The following is a 22772-nucleotide window of genomic DNA, read 5'->3' on the forward strand; positions in this document are numbered from 1 at the left end:
TTGTCGTGGTTAAGTCATACCGTCAGAAAATTCTAAATTTTTGTATACTTATTAAGAACATGATATAATTACCCTAAAAATTTGAAGTCAATTAACCACCTATAACCCGAGATAAATTCAATTAAAAATTGGATGTTTAACATTGATTGCATACGCTCTCCGCAGTTTTATATCAGTTTCTTAGTTATAAAAAAAAACTGACAGAAACTTTCAAAAAACTGAAAGACTTTTAATGTATTTGTTGTGAGTTTAAAAAAAAAAAAAATATTTTCACCGTCTAATTAAGTAGTTATAAACAACGGATTAAAGTTCAACAATTTATGAAAAAGTATATATCTACTGAGTCAAACAGAAACAATTTGTCTCCACGAGTACAGTCTTGTATAAAAATTATGGATTACTTAGCTACAAGCTCAAATACTTTTGCGGTGCGTATAATCTCTAATTTTTTGACAATATTGTACCAGGACAACTACCTTAATTATAAAAAAAATATTTATCATTTTTGTCTACTCATTGGGAATACCATGCACTGATAAAATCTTGAACCAAGAATACCATTTTGAAGAAAATGATTTTCTTGAGTCAAGAGAATAAATTCTTGAAACAAGAAAATTTTCTTTAGACCAAGAATAATTTCTTAACTCGAAAATTTATTCTCTTGGCTCAAGAAAATCATTTTCTTCAAAATATCATTCTTGGTTCAAGAGTTTATTAGTGTGCCATTAATAAAAAAAAAAAAAAGCTAGACCATTTTTACAAGAACTCATCAAAAAAACCCCATTTTAATTTCTACACCACCTGGACTTTAGTTACCATCAAAAAAAAAAAAAAAAAAAAAAAAAATCAAACAAATTTAACAGCATATTTGACGTACGTCATGTTTCGTTTAACAATCTAAACAATTCATATTGGTCTCGTATTTCATGAAATCTCACATTACCACAGACCGCAGCTAATATAAGTAAAGTGCATAGCACATAAGTAATAATAAAACAGCAAACATCCAAACGACACATCGGTCCAGTAGGAAGTAACATTTATGATCCAGGGGAAAAGATTGATGACTCTCCCCGGTCGAATTTCGCCGGTGGCTGTTTTGCCTTGCCGGAAGGCCATGAACTCCCTTACCTGAGGCGATTGCCCAGTGCGTGTTTTATTTTTACATTGGTGTACTGTGTATCCTTATGTATTTCTTCTTAAAATCACACACACATATAATAGTATATGTGTGTGTGTTGTTACCTCGGTCCTTTTGACTCCCTTAGATGGCAAAACTTTTATTCGAGATCGTTTTCACGTTGGAGGCCGTAGGTACACGCGGTAGACGATCATCAGCAAGGTACAATACGAATACGAAGACTGGTACTGGGACTGGGACGACAACGAGATTGCGACGTACAAATACATACGAGAGTAGAATGGACGGGCGCCTTTGCAAGGATACTTACTTCCTATTAACACGGGTGTCCCTATAAGGAAGACGGGTCAACCGGTGGAAAAATTATCCGTCGAATTACTTCGAGGTTACTTCCTAAATAATGTTCACGCATAAGATCTCGAAGATCGGTTGATGTTGCCGCGACCGATTTGCCTTCCTGGAACGCTCAACTTATCTTACTTTACTATTAATATACCTCAAGAGGTCAAGGCAGATCATAATAATTTAATTACCATCATCATTACTGCTCCGGTGTTGTTTTTAATTAACCAGACACTGCATGTCTACGTCACTATCTCTGAATTAAATGGGTATTGAAATTAATACTGTTAAATTTTTCACTACCAAGAGTAATTTTTTACCTTTCAGTCGATTTCAATTAATTTTTTCTCGAGATATGTGTAATATAATAAAAGCAAGTACAAGGTGCTGAGTGACAGCGATAACGAGGCTACAGCAGACCTCGAGGGACCATCAGAGACTGGGCAAAAGTATATCGTGGTGAGCTTACTAAAGTAATCAGTATGGAGTTAGTTCCAAAGAAAGAATAACTTAAGGACGAACCGAGTGCTCGACAGTATACGGTATGAGAAAAATTACATGTCCGAATGTTATGGGTATCGGTTCGGCATCCGAATTGCTTAATTTACTTCGCCAGCAAATAAAAACAACACTTGGACTTTTAAGAAACAAAGAGAGAACGCGAGATCTGGTAAACCTTGTTTTTTTTTTTTTTTGCGTCATAGTCAATCGTAAAAATTCAATGCGAGTTTTTGAATTTGTATTATTATTTATTTTTTTTTTTTAATTTAAATTTTCGTTTGTACTTAGTTTGAATAGTTTTTTCACGAATACTGCGAAACTTTTTTAAATTGAAATTTTTTATTTTTAACACGTACATTCAAATATTTTTTCGATAAATATTTAAAAGTGGGGTCAACCATTTTAATTTTCATTTTTTTTTAACGAAATTTCTAATTGATTTTATTGATATATTTTTTTTTAAATACATAAAAAAAATGAATTAAAAAAAAAAAAAAACGTTGATTATCACAATTTTAACAAATTTTCAGAAAAATTTATTTACTTTTCAAAAAAAAAAATATACACAGTAAAAAAATTTTCGTCAAATTTAACACAAATATTTCGCGACCCAAATGCCAAAAGGGCATATTACAGCAGCTAGATAGGATTTTATGCCAAAAGATAGTATAAAAAAATTTTTTTTCGCCATTCAACTTAGAACTGCTCAAAACGTAAAAATTTGTCAAAAAAAAATTGTTAATGTACTAATCGATGGTCTAATTAGCAATTTGTCTAACTCCTTATTTTTTAGAGGGTGATTTTTTAACATTTTGATGTAGCCATAATCGAATTATAAATTATTTGAATGATTCAAACCTAAATATTATATCTCTATTAGATAATAATGATATTAAATGCTTTTTTAAAGTGATAATAAATTTTGAACTAATTGTTTTTTTCGTACAAGTAGAAGATTCTCTAAAATGGAGTTAGACAATTTGCTAATTAGAACGACGTAATGCCAAAAAGGCATATCTCAAAACATACGCCCTTTTGGCTTTAGAAAAGTTTAACCTAAAGCCAAAAGGGCGTATAAAAAAACTTTCAATTTTGCTCTGAAATATAAAATTTCACTCTAAAATAAAATTTAACACCCTTTTGGCTTTGAATATTTATTTTTTTATTTTTAGGCTTAAAAAGTGTTAATAAAGCGATTAGTAAAAAAAAAAAATTATACGCCCTTTTGACATTTGGGTCGCGATTTGTGTTACTGACTGTTTTTACACAAACTAATGTTAATTCAACATTCTAGTGTGTTAAATCAACACATGAGAATGTGAAATTCTACACACTACAGTGTAATATTCTACACAAAAATTTTTAAACTTAACACAATGACGAAAAATTTTTTATTGTGTATCAAAAAAATATAAAATAGAAATTTTATCCAGAAACCTGAGAACCAAAATTTTTCCCAACTTTCGAAGGCAAAAAAGCTGTCGAAATTTTTATTTTTTTTGACAACATTTTTTATGATAAATGCGCCGTAAAAACAAGCAGAATTAAAAAAAAAATTTGAAAATGTTAATTTTTCACCTAAGGTAAAAGACCCAGTTATTGACACTTGCAATTTTATTCTAATTAAAAAAATAAAATGTTCTCAAAAAACCAATTATCTTAAAATTTATAATTCAAAAATTATATTTATTAATTTATCAGAATTAATTTTTTTTTTTTTTTTTTTTTTTTTAATTAAAATAATTGCAAGTGTCAATAACTAGGTCTGTTTCAATAACTGGGTCTTCTACCTTAGTTATGGCCCAAAATGGGGTTGACTCACTTGTAAAGAATTACCATTTTCTCTCCGCAATATTTTGAATGTTTAAAAGATTAAATTACAGGGAAATTTTAATAATTAACATTTTATTAATTATATATCATGTATTATACTATATTAAATTATATAAATGCGTTATGAAACATTATCATGTTACTTTATATTCATAACTAATTATTTTTAATAATCATACTTTAAGTAAACTTATAATTTATGCTTAGCAATATCGATATGAAAAATATATTTGTAATTTATGGTATAAAAAATACTCTTTTAATGATGTGTACTCACATCACTGCACTCATTTTTATATAAATGCCAGCTTAAACAGAATCACTAAATTCCGAACAAGTTTCGTCTGGTTCTTTCTTCAAGTCCGTCAAAATCACGGAAATTTGTACGGCGATCCATTCAGTGAAAAAACCCGGCGGTGCTCCAACGGCGATAAATTTCAATCGATCTCCTAAAATACAGAATAAATTTCAATTAGTTATAAGAATAAGTAATAAAATTTTTATCAAAGCTTCAATGTAGTAGTGTAAGAGCTATCAAGTTCAGAAGTTTAATGACAATAATACTGTCAAGGCTGATGTGATAGTGATGGATTTAAGTGGTTATCATTGTAGATTTCAATTTTATTTTTAAACTCAATCATACAATGCAAATAAATATCCTACTAGAATATATCAAGATTAATTAAAAACGTCATAGTCGTAACTGACATCAACGTACGGACATTGAATTTTATTGTTAAGAAATTTTTATTAATTTTATATTTTTAATTTTAAATTGATTTATTAAAATTTTATATTGTATTATGTAATAGATAAAAATTAAATTGACAATTAAAATAGCAGAAGATAAGCTTTAGATACTTTTATAGGAGAAAAAATTTTTTTAGTAAAAATTGTGAAAGATAAATTTTAAATTTATTGTATTTAATTAAATTAAGATATACACTGCCGACAGAAAGTTTTTGGACAAGATGAAAATTTATTAAAACAATTTTTAAAAGTAAAATAAATCAAGAGGAAAGTCAAAGACACGATCGTACACCTTTGTAAAATAACATAGCATTTTCTTTATAGATCAAGTTAATGTGTTTATGTATCAGATTTAAATTAAAAAGTAAACAAGAAGCTCGTCCGGAAACTTTCCATCGGTAGTGTAGTTGGGGCTAAATTACACGGAGAAAAAAGTATCGTCAGAATAAGGATACGTATCGTTATTCTGACTATGCGTCGTCTACTCATTTTTATTAGAGATATTCTGTATAGCCAACTCAGCTACCCTGGTTAGAAAAAGAGATTTTGAAATATTACGTCAATGCAAAATGTATATCTTGTTGTATAAATTTTGTATATTAATTTTGTATTTATAAATTGTATAAAATGTATAACCGTCCAAGTCTTTTCGGTGACCAGTTATTACACAAAACTAGTGCTTCAGGTCGTAAGGAATTAGGTAAAACAAATTCACTGCAGGTGCCTTTTGCGCGTACAGCAGCTTATTATAAATCTTTCATTGTTACTGGTTGTAATTTTTGGAATAATCTACCAGTTGTTATTACATCAGCTGAGACTCTAGATAACTTCCGTCATAAATTTTATTTGTATTTGTTAGAGTTAGAAAAGAGTCAGTATGGTTTAAGCACTTGATTGTAAACCTGATTTTGATTTTGAATGCGAAGAAAATGTCTGTGATTACTTGCTACTTTTGCACTAATATTTCTTTGTTTATAGTTTTATTATTATTGTTATTATTATATCAATTTCTTACTACCTATGTATTTTCAACAATTTTGTAATTATTTGGATTTGTGGTCAAAAGGAGAATTATCTTAATGATCAATAAATAAATAAATAAATAAATAAATAAAAATAAATATCTATATATTGTTTAAAACGAATCTTGTTTTATCTTTTCAAATCATTTGACACATTTTAAATCTTTTTTTCTAATCAGGGTATACAGCGGATAGTCAAAATTACGATCCGTATCATTATTTTAGGCGTTACATTTGTTGGACTTAATTATACAGATCCTTAAATTAACTAAACAGTTGCCTGTTTTGACGAAACTACATATATTTACAAGAGCTATTCTCTGTATGTTTAAGTGAAACAAATGAATTCTTAAATCAGAAAACCCGATTGTTATTTTAAGGAAACGTCATTTGAGGATACGTTGGATAGTTATTTTAACAATATTTTTTTTCCGTGTACTAATTTACCCTGATAGCCAAGTTGGTCGCAACATTCTGTCGATTTACTGCCGCAACTTGTCACCAAGCTGGCAGCAAGTATTGGAAATGCACTCGGTGTCAACTTGTTCACCAAGTTGTCAGCAAAAACTGCTTCTGAAACTTTTTCACATCAAGTTGACGACAAGTTTCTCAAGAAATTGGGCGACAAATTGCGGCAGTAGATTGGTCTTCTTTTTCTCAGAAACTTGTTGTAGCCAACTTGATGCCAACAGTTACAAATTCGGAACTTGACCGCAAGTTGTCGTTAAGTTGGTGGCAACTATCTGACACCAACTTTGTTGGTCTGAAACTCTGGCTATCAGGGTATGAACCATCTCCAAAATAAAGTATTGATCTTACCATTAGTAAATATTTCCGCCAGATTAACCGTTGTCAAACAAAATTTATCAATAAACACACTACGGCGGTGAAACAGAATTGTTTGGAAATGATTAACTCCGAATTCACCCAGCAAAACGCCAAATTCATCATTAATAATGTCGACAACAATTCCTCTTCCACACACGAACAATGATTCTGGATTACTCATGTACTAAATAACAGAAAAAAAAAACTATAAATTTATTATTAATTAATTGATTCGAAAATTAAATTAGCTGAACCACAGTAAAATTAATTTGAAGATTTTTAAGCAATTAATTTTTGAAAATAAAATAAATTTTTTTTTTTTTTTCCATGACAGTGGTTCAGCTAAGTCAAAAAAAAAAGCAGTAAATTACCTCTTTGATAAGTTTCAAGCAGCTAACATTAGTATTAACCTTATAATCATCAATTTTAGTACATTTATTTGAAACTGGCGACAATCCACCAGTTACACCATTAACTTTCTCAGGTGTCTTGATATTTAAGTAAGGTCTGTAGCCAACGTAGGCACATGAAGCAAACCACGGGCAGCCTTCTTCATTTTCTTCAGAAATGCAAGGAATTGCGTCAAACATAATACTTTGACCAATTGTCAATTCTTCCGACAGAATTTTGCCGGAAAATTTTTGGCCATTGGGGTAGAACTTGGTAGCCACGAACAAAATTCTATGAACTCTTTCTGAGTTATCAGTCAACTCAATGACACCTCGGCGACCATTAAGATCAGCAACTCGTCCTGTTATAAACATCAAGCCGCTTTTAATCACAACACTGGACCATGGGTTGTGATCAATTGTCCAGCATATGGTTGCATACCAAGTGCAGTCTGAGTACTCTGCTGAGGACCAATTGTACCCGGAAAATTTAACCTTTTTGTATGAAAAAATTAAGTATATTGATATATATTGAACAGAAAAAATTAATAATAATTTTTTTGATTACGTTAATAGTTAAATTAATAGACTTTTTATGATTTTTTTTAAGAAATTTTTTCACATGATACTAAATTAATGAAAATTAAATTAGCAGACATTTAAAAATTTATATTGTTGAAAAATAAATTTAAAAAAATTAAAACAAAAATTTTCACATGTAGAAAATGTAAAAAATTATACATGGAATTTTTTAAAAATAGTTTTTTAGTTCTAATTTTTAATTAATAAAAAAATCAAAAATTGTTGTCGGCTAACTTAATTTTCATCTAAAACTAGCCAACGTTCAACAATTTGTGTATTTTTTTTTAATTGAATTGCCAGTAAAAAAATAATTAAAAAAAAAATTGCACGCATAATTTTTCAAATCTTCTACATGTGAAATTTTTTAGTAGTAATTTTTTCAATAAAAAAAAATTATAAAAAGTTTTTAGATGTCGGCTAATTTATTTTTTTTTTTCTCATGAAGAAATTCTGAAAAATTATAGACGTCATAATTTTTTAATATTAATTAATTTGTGTCGATAAATCTAATGGTTAAATTTTTTGCTGATCAGTGTCATCAATCATTAATAATTAAAATATTTAAATTGTATAATTACCAGAGTACCAGGCGCAATATAAGTATCAAAGCATTCATGAGATTCAATTATTTTTCCTTTGTAATAAAAATGATTTTTCTTCAACAGTGCATTGTCCGTTATACCCTTGTTATCAAAATTGATCACTGCTGTACCAGAATTAATTATGTCACTGATCATTCCAGTATTCTCATAAATATGTCTCCGCGCTGTCATTTTTAAAATTTTATTTTAATTTAATCAGTTTTTAAACGTACAGAACCGTCGCGTCAACGACCAACAAATGAAAAATGAAGAAACGACGCAATACCAATAGTAGTTACTTGATACTTTGTTTAGAGTCTGAAATTCTTCTTGGAAATACAAGAGTAGGAATTTGATGGTTAAACAAATACTAAAGTATTTTAAATGTGAAAATTCTTCTTTATCTACATCGCTTGATAAATGAATTTTAATGTTTTGACAGCCTTTCCGAGAGATGGTGGTAGTTTTATAATTTATTTACATGCAATACCCCTGATAGCCAAGTCAGTCGCAACTTTCCGTCGATTTACTGCCGCAACTTGTCACCAACTTGGCGGCAAGTCGTGGAAATGCTTTGAGTAAAATAACCTGCACTGGCGGGATTTTAGCCAAGTCGTTTCAAAGTTCACTTAAAGTCACTCACTGCAGAATCCTGTATTGAATCTGTAGTGAAATTGGTTAGGAAATTCAAATAAACCTACGCCGACATCTGAACTAAAGCTGTTGACAAATTTTTATTTGCAGGTTAGCTAAAAGTTGTAATGAGATTTGCGTAAAAAATAATGTCAAGTTAGACTGTAACATTTTTTAACAAATTTTTTAGCTGAAGTTGTATAAATTTTAAACTTCAATTTTCATTTAAAATACTAACAAATATGAAGACATATTTAGCAATCAAGTTTTTAACTCAGAAAGTTCAATCTACAACACAACAAATTTTGAGGCAATTATTTCGATATGATTTTTTAAGAAAGATAATGCATAAAATTAAGAACCTACGATTTTCTTAGTCATTTGATGAAGTATTAATTACTTATAACTCATAAATAAGTAACTCAATGAAATTAAATAAAAATTTTTATATTTTAATTGAAAAGGATAAATTTGAAAAAGATAATTTTTTAACCTGATGTTTTTCCTATCGTTAAAAACATTTATTCGAAGAAGTTTTTCACCTACGGCAAATATAGCACCAAAGTTATATTTATACGCAAAATAAATATGAAAAATAAATTTACTGTTAATTTTTTATTTGATTTTTGTACAAATATATAAAATTGATTACATTGGTCTCAGAATTAATATATATTTCTTATAATTTATTAATAATTATAAAAATAGTAAAAATAACAATGATAATAGTGATCGTAATAACAATTATAATTGTAGTTGTAATTTATTAACAATTGGCCATAAGATTGAATTTCTCTGATGGCTATAAGGCTTATACCGACAAACTATCATCAATTTTCGGTAATTTACCGATCGTAGAATGCAAATGGTAAAATTTTTGTACTCTGCCGCATTAACAGACATTGTCTCAAAGTTCAGTGCAGGTTCACTCAAACTCCTGCACTACAAGATGTTTAATGAAACTGTCGTTAGATTCGAGTCGTAGATTTTTCACAACTTGGAGTCCAGTCTAAAGCCAACTTGTATTCTGCATGGCTATCAGGGTAAATACCAAAGTATTTTAACTGTGAAAATTCTTCTTTATCTACATCGCTTGATAAATGAATTTTAATGTTTTGACAGCCTTTCCGAGAGATGGTGGTACCCTGATAGCCACCTTACCTATAACTTACTGTCAATCTACGTCCGCAATTTGAAGCAAACTTGACGGAAAGAATTGGCAAAGCGAGCGATTACCTATTAGTTACCTATAACTTACTCTGCAAATAGCCGTCAAAACTTGCTGTACAAGTATTTCCGTCAAATTTTAGTAAAGTTGAAAGGAAATTTAACTACAAGTTTGATATTGTTAACTTGTATTCAAGTTGCGGCCGTAGATTTCCGTCAATTTGCTTACAACTGTTGTTGAGTGAAGAATTACCGCCAACTTGATGTATAAATTAACCCTAACTGCTGGAAGTCAACACTTACTGAGAAAGCGCTGGCTATAGGGGTAGTTTTATAATTTATTTACATGCAATACCCCTGATAGTCAAGTCGGTCGCAACTTTCCGTCGATTTACTGCCGCAACTTGTCACCAACTTGGCGGCAAGTCGTGGAAATGAACTCGGTTGTTCACCAAGTTGTCACCAAGTTGTCGGCAAAAATTGCTTTCGAAACTCTTTCGCACCAAGTTGACGACAAGTTTCTCAAGAAATTTGGCGACATATTGCGGCAGTATATTGGTCTTGTTTTTCTCAGAAACTTGTAGCCAACTTGACACCAACAGTTACAAATTCGGAAGTTGACCGCAAGTTGTCGCTAAGTTGGTGGCAACTATCTGACACCAACTTGGTTGGTCTGAAACTCTGTGGCTATCAGGGACAAGTGATAAAATAGTGTTAATTTCTTTAGTGATGACAAATATAGCAGGTATCGTTCAATTTTATTATTCAATAAAAAAATTTTAAAAATTATACTTTTTTATATTCAATAAAAAAATTGTACTTAATATTAATTTTCTATCAAATTCGTGATACTGAAGTTAGCTGACAACTGTCATTTTTTTTTATTTTTATAAAAAATCAATTACAATAAAAAAATGCTTCTAAAAATTTTCACAAATAATTTTTTTTTAATTTATGACATTTAATTTAGCTATCACTTGACAATTTTTTGATTTTCTTTCACAAAAAATTTGTTCTAAAAAATTATTTTTAAAAAAATGACCCTGAAGTTAGCCGACACCCGCCATTTTAAAAATAAAAAAAACCTGTAATTTGGAAAAAAAAAATTTTTTTTTTTAATTGAAAAAATACTTGTCTAGATTTTTGAATTTTCTAAACGAGTATTTTTTTCAAAAGATCAAATAATAAATATTCGAGCTATAATTGGAAATTAAATTTTATGATTAAGTATTTTTCATTTATAAATTTTTACAAATTTAATTACTTTTTGATTTTTATTTATAATTTTCCAAAATCTAGAGTATTTTTTTTATTTTTCACTTTTCCAATTTTTCAGCCTGAAATTCACCGAAAACCGCTATTTTTTTAAAAAATATCATGTAATTTTTAAAAAAACAAAAATTTTCAAATTAAAAAAAAATACTCGTGTAGATTTTTCAGTTTTCTAAACGAGTATTTTTTTTTCTCTCATATTCATAATTTTTTTTCATTTGAAAAAAAAAAAATTTTCGAAAAAAAAAACAATTTTCGAAAAAAAAAAACAATTTTCAAAAAAAATTGAACTTTTTTTTTTTTTAATTTCTTAAATAATCAATCTTTTTGACGGAAAAAATAAATATTTTTGAGAAAAAAAAATTTTTTATTCAGAAAAAGAATGAAAATCGAAAAATTGCTTATAATGGTGATTTTTGCGAAAACAAAGAATTTGAAGCTTCGGGGCACTATGAAAAAAAAATCGCAGCGCTTTGAATTTTTCAGAGATTTTAGGGGACACTTTAAGGTTGAAAAATTACCGACGATATCCTTCGTTTATCCATTTTATCCAAAGTTATACCAAGTTATCCAAATATCCTTAATTATGCGAATTTTTGTCTTTTTTTCAGTCAAAGTTTTCAATTAAAAAAAAATTTTTTCGTCAAAAGCCGTTTATAGTATCTCATAAAGAATATTGTGCTCTCTTAAGGTAGTTAGGCCCAAAAAGCAAAAATTCAAGAAATCTCCCTAACTCCATGTAGAAGTATTTAAATACATAATACACACGCTGTTAAAATTTATAGACGATTTACCACGTCTAACCGAAGATAATTGCAATTGAAAATGACATTTTTACACAGGCGGTATGGGAAAAGAGAGAGAAAACCGCGAAGTTTTATTATTTTTGTATTGAAAAAATTTTAAGAATTTCACGAAAAACTAATATTACTTAGATTAATACATGTATAATTACCCTACAAAATTCTGGAATTCTCTACAACATAGTTATTAAGAAATCATTGATAAACTAATAAAGTAAACAAATAAAGTCATGCGTGGAAGTAAGTGAGCGATAGCCCGTAAGAGAGGCGACACTAGCGAATGAAAGAGACAGCAGTAGCATAAGCTATAGGTTGGCAAAGAACTACCTTAATAAACTGATAAAAAAAATTATCTAGAATTGTTTGAATAGTTTCAAATTTTACAGCTGGCGTTTGTTAAGTTTAGTTTTTATATTATGACGAGAGTAGTGTGTTGTAAAAAAAAGTGATGCTAAATTATTATTAAAATAAACAATTATTTAACTATTATATAAAAATCTTATAGTTTATATATTGAAAGTTCGATAAAATAAATTAATAAATATAAATATAGTGTAATGTAAATATTTACAATTGGAAATAATAACACAAACATTATCTACGTAATTAATAATAATTATATGACGAAGTTTTAAATGAAAATGTACGTAAACTTTATTGAAAACGTTTAAAGTTATTGAAATATTTATTATAATATTATAAATTAAATAAAATTATGAATTAAATTAAAATTCAATTATAAATATTGACTAAGAAGAAGTAACTTTTATTATTTATTCCTGAAAAACGATTTAAAATTAAAAAATGGGAATACAGCAAACAAAATTAATTCCATACAATTGCCAATTGACATACGACGAAGCCCGTGAAAAAATAATCAATGGATCTCTAAGCGCAAATACAATACCGGTAGAAAAATATTTGAAAGGCGTTGACACTTATCTACAGTACGCTATTAAAAAAAATGACGAAAAATTTGTGGACTATCTTCTGAGAAATTCTGTTGACATAAACTTCAATTCAAAAAATTGTCACCCCGCAATTTATTTAGCTGTAGAGAAAAACGACAAAAAATTGGTGAAAAAATTGCTTGACGCCAATGCTGATATTAATTTGCAATCACAATATGAAGGACCGTTTCCAGTCTGTGAACAATTTACACCGCTACAATTAGCAGTTAAATTGAATCACTATGAAATTATTGAGTTGCTAATTAGTTACGGGGCTGATATTAATGCTTGTTGTTCAATTATAGAAGAGTATCAATACATGGGACATCCATCTTTTGTCATTTACAGAAATGCTATTCTTCCCAATACAATGCATCACTTTACGCCATTGCATATTGCCGTAAACAATGAGGATGAAGAAATAGTAGATCTTCTGATAGAAAACAAAGCTGATGTAAATAATAGTCCAAAGTATAACTTTGTCTCTTGTCTTCATGCAACATCTAAAACACCGCTTGGAATTGCAATAAAGAAGAAAAATTTAACTCTGGTTAAAAAATTAATCACAGCGGGCGCTGATGTTAATATATCTTCATGGAATGATTATTGGACGCCATTACATCTCGCTGCTGAATTGGATGCAAGTGAAATAGCATTACTTTTGATAAATAATGGTGCTAATGTTAACGCTGTTTCTAATATTTCATTGGGATATTGCACGACTACGCCATTGCGTATAGCCATAAAAAATAACCATTTAGAAATGGTTAAACTTTTAGTTAAAAATGGTGCTCTTGTTAATTTTCAAGTCAATGATTTTCTACCTCCGATATTGTGTAGCATCTTCACTTTTGTCAGATCTAGAGAAATGATTGACTATCTTCTAGAGTCGGGTGCTGATATGAATTTTGACTGGCGATCAGAGAAATCAACATTTCTTCATTACGTTGCTTCAATGAATGATGGTGATTTAATGCCATTTCTGTTAACACACAAATACGTGATTGATATCAATACTGTAACATCAAAAAAAGAATCTGTGCTTCATAAAGCTGTCCAATGTATTTACGAATCTAATTCAATCCATTTACTGAATGCCGGTATTGATATCAATTTAGTAGACATTAATGGCAATACAGCTCATGATATTGCTTATGAAAGTGATCAGTATTCTTATAAATCTATTATTGAAAGACATGTTGTGAAATTAACTGCTGCGGGTATTTATGTCAGTGATAAAAATTTACAAACTGTTGAAGGTGCTAAGTATGATAACTTGCGTGAAGAGTGTCTTGATATTGTCGCATTGATGAAGAAAACTAAAATTGTGGGGTCTGATGTTACTTATTACCAATTATTATATTCTCATAGAAATAAATTAGCTAGAATTTTGAAGTATCTAGATGTTGATCACCATGAATTCTTCTTTTATGCGAATTATTTTTCAAAGTTTACGCGGTACAGTGAAATCCTGTGGTATCGTAAAATAATGATCAAGCAACGAATACTCTTATTGAAAGAAGCTGAGAAATTTTTAGATGAAGTCATGAGTGACGTTGGTCTTCCTGATACTCTTTTGAGAAATATTACAGATTATTTAAGTAATAGGGAATTATACATATTAGGTAGAAGATGATATACTTTTTTCAACATTAAGGTAGTTAGGCCCAAAAAGCAAAAATACAAGAAATCTCCCTAACTCCGTATAGAAGTATTTAAATACATAATACACACGCTGTAAAAATTTAGAGACGATTTACCACGTCTAATCGAAGATAATTGCAATTGAAAATGACATTTTTACACAGACGGTATGGGAAAAGAGAGAGAAAACCGCAAAATTTTATTATTTTTGTATTGAAAAAATTTTAAGAATTTCACGAAAAACTAATATTACTTAGATTAATACACTGTAAAAAATTTTTTGGACTCGGTGTGGTGTAAATGATTCGGTGTTAAAATTTTTAACACGAACGGTGTGAAAATCACACTAAGTGTAGTGTTGAATTTTAGGGGTTGAACCCTAAATTTTACACCACCAATGTATTTCCTGAAAATTTCTCTTTAATTAATTTGATTGTTTAGTTTCAGACTTGTACGATATTAGATTATAAATATAAACATGCAGAAAAGAATATTTAAAAGTATGTTTTTTTTTATATTATGCTATTTTACGGAGTAAAATCATTCCAATGTAAATCTTAATATCATTGGAAAGTCTGCAACAAGAATGTTAATCTTAATAATCTTAATAATATTCAAGTTGTTAGAAATTTATCTAATTATACGGTGGATTCTATATTAGAGTCTATTGATAAAAATGCAAATGTTTATAGTGTTAAATATATTTTTATATATATTTTTAAAGATATAAGCTCATCCCGATCTTACACTCATTAAGACCTTTCATTTGAGTACCCACATGCATTTTGATATATTTTTCATATATACATATATATAATATGTATCAATATATGAAAAAATGATGTGGGTACTTAAATGAAGATTCTTGATGAGTGTAACATCGGGATGAGCTTATATCTTTAAAAACGCCAATAGTTAAAAAAGTACAGTGCAATTTAACAAAAGTCATTATTTAAGAAAGCAAAATTTTATTTATTTATAGTTCACAAGTCACGGCAGTCACATAGAGACTGCAAGGTTGCTAGTAATAATTATTAAATTTTTAAAGTTATAAATAATAACATGGAATAGTGTAAAACAGTAAATTACACCGTGTTAAATTTATACGAGTCAAAATTTCACACGGAAGAAATTTTACACCGACATTTAACACTTACACGGCGGTGTAAAAGTCCCTGGGTCCAACTTTACACCAAAATTTTTTACAGTGTAGGTTGGGAAAAAACTACCTTAATCAAAATGATATTGTTATATACCTTGCCGTGATATTGTAAGAGATTGTTTGAGTAATATAATAGATTCAAATTGATAAAGTCTTTCTTATCTGCTTTATACTTGTAATTTTTCATAGGTTTACTATTGATTCATGTTATAAATTAAATCCGGACTGAAAATAAATAAGTTTTATATTATAAGTTTATGATAAGAGAATTTAACTAAATATTTAAACATATATGGAGAAGAAATGTGAATATTAATTTTTACTTCCAATTTGAATTATTTAAAAAAATTTACACTCATATTTTTATCTTATGACTTTAAAGTTAGTGACAATTTTTGATTTTTTTTAACAAACAAATTCATTCCAAAAAAATTATTTTTAAAAAATTGCATTTTTAATTTTTTAAAATTTCTACATGTCAATTTTTTTTTCTTTGAGGAAATGATTATTTTTTTTTTTGCTATAATTTGTTTATTAAAAAAAATTATTAAATACCTGCTAAATTAACTTTCATTTTTATCTTGAAAAATATTTTATTAAATATAAATATTTTATTGAAGATTGAAATCCTAGTTTTTACTTTGTGTAATGTTTATAATAAAGAGAGTAAGTTTGTATTTTTATCGAACAAAATTAAATATTAATAAAAAAAATATTAAATGAAAAATCTTTTTGAAGTTCAATATTTTTTTATTTTTAAATCAGTATGTAATTTTGTAACTTAAAAAAAAATCAAATTCATCAGATGATTTTTTTTCTCACTATTATTGCAGAACAATTGGAGAAAAATTGGCTGTAGGAGAAAAAATTCTCGGAAAAATTTGTCCCCCACCACTATGTTTTGCTCCGAGATCGCTCGGTTTGATGCGTATGTGTGCATCGTGTTCGTGTTTGCACCCGCACTCCTTTTTAACAAGCTTTTATTAGCTTCACGTTAATAAGTTACTTGACGTTTGTCATTTCTTTACGTATAATAGTGCTGTTATTTGTGTATATGTAGTTCATATAAGAGTAACTTATAAAAGGACTGCGGGAACAAACTCATCAGCGATAACCGAAAAACGTTGTCAGTAAAACTGTAGTGGGGGAACCATTCCGAGAAGAGTGAAAAGAAATTGAGGGGAAGTAACTTATAATCGAGTAACTTATAACCAGGTTGTACTGTATATGATTTTCGGAAATTAAAAAAAAATTTTGTTGTAAATTTAAAAATTAAAAGAAACAATTTTGGAACGTATTTAGTGTGCGTGGTTACAAAATATTTCACTTTTTATGAAATTCGTAAAATCTATCTACTAGGACTTTTAAAAAAAATTAAAGTACACAATCATGCACACCAAGTACGTTCCAAAATTGGTTTCTTTTAATTTTTAAATTTACAAAAAAATTTTTTTTAATTTCCGAAAATCATATACAACCATATCGGTATCTTGGATTTTTTAATTTTTTATTTTATATCTTTTTGTAAAGAAATAAAATTTTTTTTTCTTAATAGTCTTATGAACGTGGACTTGGCGCGATTTTTTTACAGTGAAACTGTTTTTGCTCGGATTTTATTATTTTTTGTAATCTTAATATAAAGTTGAGATGAAATGTATGTGGCATCAAACTATTCGTAACGTGATTGGTCGAATATATCATAAGCATGAAAATATAGACAAATGCTATACTCAGGCGCGCGCTTGCGTGCGCAAAATTCAATTCTAGTTATAATAAAAATTGACAATTTTAATTTAATACATTTCCGGTGGCAAACTATCCCCTTTAAGCTATAGTTCATGTAAAAGTTATTCTTGCGCCGCCTGGCGTGTGTAATTGCAAGCTGTCAAATATCTTTTTTTCACTGTAGTTTCCCATCTATTATAAGATTAGCATGCATCCTTATATTATTTAGTCTCTGGCCGTCCGCTTTTTACATAAGAAAAAAGTTAAAATCTAAAAATCTGGGTCGCTATAGTTTGTGCTGATTATTTTTAATAATTTTAAATAGAAATTATAAAGATAATTGATAATAATCAAGTAATACGCGTAATAAAAAGCATGAACTACTATTATAAAATATCATATGAAAAAAAAATCAAAATAAATTTGAAAAAAAATTTGTAACCTCAAAAAACCGTTCTGCTTACGGTATATACACACTCGGTAGTCTGGCTTGAGAACGGAACTTGGCGCCAGACTCTATCGAGTCTGTTGATAATAATTCGATGCCAGCGCTGTCACTTTGGCACTAAACAGTAACTCCATCTGCAGACGCACTCATGAATCTCGTCGCAAATGAAAATAATAACAAGAGATACCAGATATTTTTTACGTAATAAAAATCTCATCCCCTCTGATTGATGACGAAGACAAATACGTCATCGTTGGTATAATAAATAAAAAGAATAATCATAAAATAAAATAATCGTCTTCCTTATTACTGACTACAATTGTGTGTACACTAAAAGACTAACATATATTTGTCCATTTAAAACTTAAATACATTCACTCAAGTGTTTTCAGTGACAATTGCCAAGTTTTGTTTGACAATGTGGAGATAAAAAATGAGGATAGTTATTTAGTATATAAAAAATAATTATTCTGTTGCTAATTAATAATAATTGTGTTAATTTACAAAGTGTGATCACTAGCCAATTTTCAAGATGACTTTTAAGGAAGATTTACGTTTGTTACTTAAACCTTATTATTTAGTTAATATTCTCTTGAGTTTATCGTATATTATTGCCAAACAAGTACCTTTTATTTGTTCATATCTTTTTTCTGAAGATGAACGTGAATTAGATGGGGTAAGATTTTTTTTAAAACAAATTATTAATTACTTAGATATCGTATTAATTTTTTTATTTTTTGTTACAGAAAGAAACACATATTTTGTTTTTCTTATTGTTTGTAATAATGATAAGAACACGAAAAAGTGGAAGTGTTACAATGATACATTATTTATCAACTAGTTTTGTTTATACGAAAATTACAAATCTTATTTTATGGTTTTATGCTGATATAAGAATGGGTATTTTGTTTGCTGTCATTTTTATATGTAAGTATTTTATTTTTTAATTCATTTATTCATTTTTTAATACTTTGACTAAGGAGTTTAAGCTCTCAGCCAATGATATTAAAATTAAAACATGTGATAATTTTAAGAATTTTTTTAACTAATAAATTATAGTCAGAAAAACTTTTTTTCAAAAATTCTATCTTTAAAAACTTTCAAAAAGTATGAATGTAATTTTTTAAAAATAAAATTTTCTTGACTTTGTTTATTTATCAAGAATAATCAAAAAATGTCAAGTGTATGCTAATTTCAGTGTCATTTTCAAGTATTAAAATTAGGCAAATAAAAAAATAGCAACCTTGCAGTCACTATGTGACTGCCGTGACTTATGAACTACAAATAAATAAAATTTTGCTTTATTAAATAATTACTTTTGTTAAATTTCACTGTACTTTCTTAACTATTGATGTTTTTAAAGATATAAGCTCATCCCGATGTTACACTCATCAAGAGCTTTCATTTGAGTACCCACATGCATTTTTGATATATTTTTCATACATACATATATGTAATATATATAAATATATAAAATATATGAAAAATTGATGTCGGTACTCAAATGAAAGGTCTCGATGAGTGTAATGTCGAGATGAGCTTATATCTGTAAAAAGATCATTAGTTGACAAGATACAATGTCATTTCGTAATTATTGACGTTTTTGAAAATATAAGCTCATCCCGATTTTACACTTATCAAGAGCTTTTATTTGAGTACCCACATGCATTGTTAGTATATTTTTCATATATACATATATATATATATATCTATAATATATATCAATATATAAAATATATGAAAAATTGATGTGGGTACTCAAATGAAAGGTCTCGATGAGTGTAATGTCGAGATGAGCTCGCATCTTTAAAAAGATCATTAGTTGACAAGATACAATGTCATTTCCTAATTATTGACGTTTTTGAAAATATAAGCTCATCCCGATGTTACACTTATCAAGAGCTATCATTTGAGTACCCACATGTATTTTTGATATATTTTTCATATATACATATATATAATATATATAAATATATGAAAAATTGATGTGGGTACTCAAATGAAAGGTCTCGATGAGTGTAACATCGGGATGAGCTTATATCTTGAAAAATGTCAATAGTTCACAAGATACAAGGTCATTTTCTTGATTATGTATCTAGAGATAAAGCATTTTTGAATGCAGCCTAAATGCTTATCATGATAAATTGACTATCGATGAGAATAATATGAAATTTTAAAAAGGCACAAATTGAAGTCAAGACCTTTGCAATGACCCTAAATTTTACTAAAAAAAAAAAAACCGATTTTATCATATGACATCCTGGAGACAAAATTTTTTTTATTCTCTTAATATTATAGGTTGTTTTAATAAATAAAATTATTATCTCGGATGAAAAAATTACTTAAATTTCTGTAAAAAATGTTTTTTTTTTTTTTGGTAAAATGAAATAAAATATTAAACTATGAATTTATTAGTTCATCGATTAACTTTACTGATTATTAATTTAAAAATATTTTTCCAGTTTGTGCTTTAATTCTTCCTGAACCGACGTATCAAGGTCCTCAAAATATAACATTTATCAGAGGTGCTAATGGTCTAGAAGAAGAATTAAATAGAGATACACGCATAGTCTGGGTTGTTGCATTTTATACAGCTTGGAATCCAGCTTGTAATACTTTTGCTCCAATATATTCTCAATTATCAGCAGAGTAAGTTATTTTCTCTTAAATTTAATTTCTAAAAAATTTCTATTCATGATAAAAAATTATAAACAATATTTTTTTTTGTAGATATGCTTTGGAGAATTTAAGATTTGGTAAAATCGATATTGGGAGGTTTCCTGATGCTGGATTGAAATATCATGTAAGCGATGCAAGTACGAGTAAACAATTACCGACAATTATTCTATTCAAAAATGGAAAAGAAGTTGACCGTCGGCCGTATGCTGATAAGAATGGAAAACTTGTTAAATTTCTTTTTTCATTAGTAAGCTTATTTTGTCTCTTTTTTATTTAATTAAAATATAAATGTCTAAAGATAATTTAATTCATTTTTTTTTTAACAGGACAACATGAAAGCTGCCTTCGACTTAAATAATATTTATAAATTCTGCAAAACTAATCCGCTGAAGAAAAAAGAAAAAAAATCAATCAAAGCTGAATAATCAGCGGGTTTTTATTTTTAATTCATAAAATATCGCATACCAAATAATACATTTAATTTATGGAACGCCATAATTATATTTAATTAATTATTTAAAGTCAATAATCAGTGGTAAGCAATTACTAAACCACCGCTTGTGTTCGTTATAAACTATGCCACTTTTCAATGTATCTTTTTTTTTATTCATTTATTGAATAATTTTTTTTAGACTTGAAACTTACCTGTTTCATTCATTATTTACATTCGCTTTTAAAATTACATGTTTATAAATTCATGTTTTTTATTATAAAAATAGTAAAATAAATTTAAAAATCTAAAGAAATAGAATGTACAAATAAGCTAATAAAATTTTCTCTTACTCATTTTGTTAAAATGAAATTCAATTAAATTTTATTTAAACAAAAAATTTAAGTGAAATGTTAAATAATCTGTTTTTGATTAAAAAAAAAAATATGCACGGATATGGTTTTATACGTTTCATTTAAATGAGCTACAAAAACAAAAAATTAATAGATTCATAAGTTTACTTATTTAATTTATTGTATTATTATTATGATAGTTTATTACCAATATCAATAAAATTTTATTTGTGTGACGTACTATTATTATTAATAAACTTGACTTGAATTTTTTTAGACTTTGATTATATTGCGGTTGGTACTCTGGTAATTTTATAATTTAAATATCTTAATTGTAAATAATTGATGATACTGAAACAGCAAAAATTTGACCGTTTTCAGATTTTTTTGCACAAGTTAATTAATACTAAAAATTATAAAACTAGATATTTAAATCTTAGGAAATTTTTCATGTTGATAACACTAATAGTGGTACTACAATTATAAATAAAATGAATTTAACGAGGGCATGAATTGAATTGATTAAAAAATTCGGGTTCTTGCTGATACTTATAAACCACTTTGTTCAAATAATCCTGATGTGATTTCTGCTGTTGCGCTAGCTGTAAATTTTCTTCAGCGATTCTTTTTCTTAATTCCCTGAAAAAGGTAAAATAAAATAAACAATCACAGTTAAAAATTTTTAAATAAAACAAAAGTATTAATTTTCCATTACATTTTTTGGCGCTCTAATTGTTGATTATAAACTTCAGCAGCATAAGCATTACCGATCATTAAACGATCCCATTCATTGTTTTTTTTCTTTTGTTCATCCTTCATTTTCTGTATTAATCAAAAAAGCAAAATTTAGTAACAATAATAACTAGCAACCTTGCAGTCACTATGTGACTGCCGTGACTTGTGAACTACAAATAATTAAAATTTTGCTTAATTAAATAATGACTTTTGTTAAATTGCACTGTACTTTCTTAAATATTGACTTTTTTAAAGATATAAGCTCATCCTGATATTACACTCATCAAGAGCTTTCATTTGAGTACCCACATGCATTTTTTATATATAATATATATAAATATATAAAATATATGAAAAATTGATGTGGGTACTCAAATGAAAAGTCTCGATGAGTGTAACATCGAGATGAGCTTATTTTTTTAAAAAGATCATTAGTTGGCAAGATACAATGTCATTTCTTAATTATTGACGTTTTTGAAGATATAAGCTCATCCTGATATTACACTCATCAAGAGCTTTCATTTGAGTACCCACATGCACTTTGATATATTTTTCATATATACATATATATAATATAGATAAATATATGAAAAATCGATGTGGGTAGTCAAATGAAAGGTCTCGATGAGTGTAATCTCGGGGTGAGCTTATATCTTCAAAAGTATCATTAGTTGACAAGATAGCAAAGTTAGTTCTTAATTATTGACGTTTTTAAATATATAAGCTCATCCCGATGTCACACTCATCAAGAGCTTTCATTTGAGTACCCACATACATTTTTGATATATTTTTCATATATACA

General features: G+C 27.9%; 4 protein-coding genes and 1 long non-coding RNA gene across 6 annotated transcripts in view; 2 read left to right on the forward strand and 3 right to left on the reverse strand.

Moving 5' to 3' along the window:
- Positions 1-2671: 2671 nt before the first annotated feature.
- LOC123261299 lies at positions 2672-3070 on the reverse strand. The gene is made up of 2 exons (XR_006508652.1): positions 3041-3070; positions 2672-2730 (listed from the first exon to the last, which is right to left on the reverse strand). It is a non-coding gene; the product is annotated as an uncharacterized LOC123261299 (long non-coding RNA).
- Positions 3071-4079: 1009 nt separating this feature from the next.
- Positions 4080-8318, reverse strand: LOC123261298. Its single transcript, XM_044722880.1, has 4 exons — positions 7967-8318; positions 6789-7301; positions 6409-6601; positions 4080-4266 (listed from the first exon to the last, which is right to left on the reverse strand). Exons 1-4 carry the CDS (start codon positions 8159-8161, stop codon positions 4127-4129), a joined length of 1041 nt encoding a protein of 346 aa, XP_044578815.1. The 5' UTR covers positions 8162-8318; the 3' UTR covers positions 4080-4126.
- Positions 8319-12648: 4330 nt separating this feature from the next.
- Positions 12649-15815, forward strand: LOC123261918 (ankyrin-1-like). Its single transcript, XM_044723801.1, has 2 exons — positions 12649-14446; positions 15669-15815. The coding sequence occupies exon 1, from the start codon at positions 12649-12651 to the stop codon at positions 14428-14430; it is 1782 nt and encodes a 593-aa protein (XP_044579736.1). The 3' UTR covers positions 14431-14446; positions 15669-15815.
- A 2129-nt stretch (positions 15816-17944) lies between these two features.
- Positions 17945-21082, forward strand: LOC123261920 (thioredoxin-related transmembrane protein 2 homolog). The gene is made up of 5 exons (XM_044723804.1): positions 17945-18449; positions 18520-18700; positions 20236-20422; positions 20504-20699; positions 20779-21082. The coding sequence occupies exons 1-5, from the start codon at positions 18306-18308 to the stop codon at positions 20875-20877; spliced, it is 807 nt and encodes a 268-aa protein (XP_044579739.1). The 5' UTR covers positions 17945-18305; the 3' UTR covers positions 20878-21082.
- A 375-nt stretch (positions 21083-21457) lies between these two features.
- LOC123261919 (RIB43A-like with coiled-coils protein 2) overlaps positions 21458-22772 on the reverse strand; it is a 23545-nt gene continuing 22230 nt past the window's right edge. Inside the window, exons 8-9 of one of the 2 annotated variants that reach the window (XM_044723802.1) lie at positions 21951-22057; positions 21458-21874 (exon numbers count right to left, since the gene is read on the reverse strand). In XM_044723802.1, the coding sequence (XP_044579737.1) occupies positions 21733-21874; positions 21951-22057 (249 nt within the window). In that variant the 3' untranslated portion in view covers positions 21458-21732. The remainder of the gene's footprint in view (positions 21875-21950; positions 22058-22772) is intronic. The other variant, XM_044723803.1, reaches the window with a different exon arrangement.

The sequence above is a fragment of the Cotesia glomerata genome, linkage group LG3 (genome assembly GCF_020080835.1).
Source record: "Cotesia glomerata isolate CgM1 linkage group LG3, MPM_Cglom_v2.3, whole genome shotgun sequence".
Lineage (NCBI taxonomy): Eukaryota > Metazoa > Arthropoda > Insecta > Hymenoptera > Braconidae > Cotesia > Cotesia glomerata.

Bases quoted from the DNA above. Each gene is read 5' to 3' on its own strand.
- LOC123261298 (XM_044722880.1), bottom strand. From the start codon at position 8,161: ATGACAGCGCGGAGACATATTTATGAGAATACTGGAATGATCAGTGAC. The intron at 7,302-7,966 runs GTAATTATACAA...TCATACAAAAAG, and splicing joins ATATTGCGCCTGGTACTCTG to GTTAAATTTTCCGGGTACAA. The intron at 4,267-6,408 runs GTAAGATCAATA...TCTGTATTTTAG, and splicing joins GGCGGAAATATTTACTAATG to GAGATCGATTGAAATTTATC.
- LOC123261918 (XM_044723801.1), top strand. From the start codon at position 12,649: ATGGGAATACAGCAAACAAAATTAATTCCATACAATTGCCAATTGACA.
- LOC123261920 (XM_044723804.1), top strand. From the start codon at position 18,306: ATGACTTTTAAGGAAGATTTACGTTTGTTACTTAAACCTTATTATTTA. The intron at 18,701-20,235 runs GTAAGTATTTTA...ATATTTTTCCAG, and splicing joins GTTTGCTGTCATTTTTATAT to TTTGTGCTTTAATTCTTCCT. The intron at 20,700-20,778 runs GTAAGCTTATTT...TTTTTTTAACAG, and splicing joins TTAAATTTCTTTTTTCATTA to GACAACATGAAAGCTGCCTT.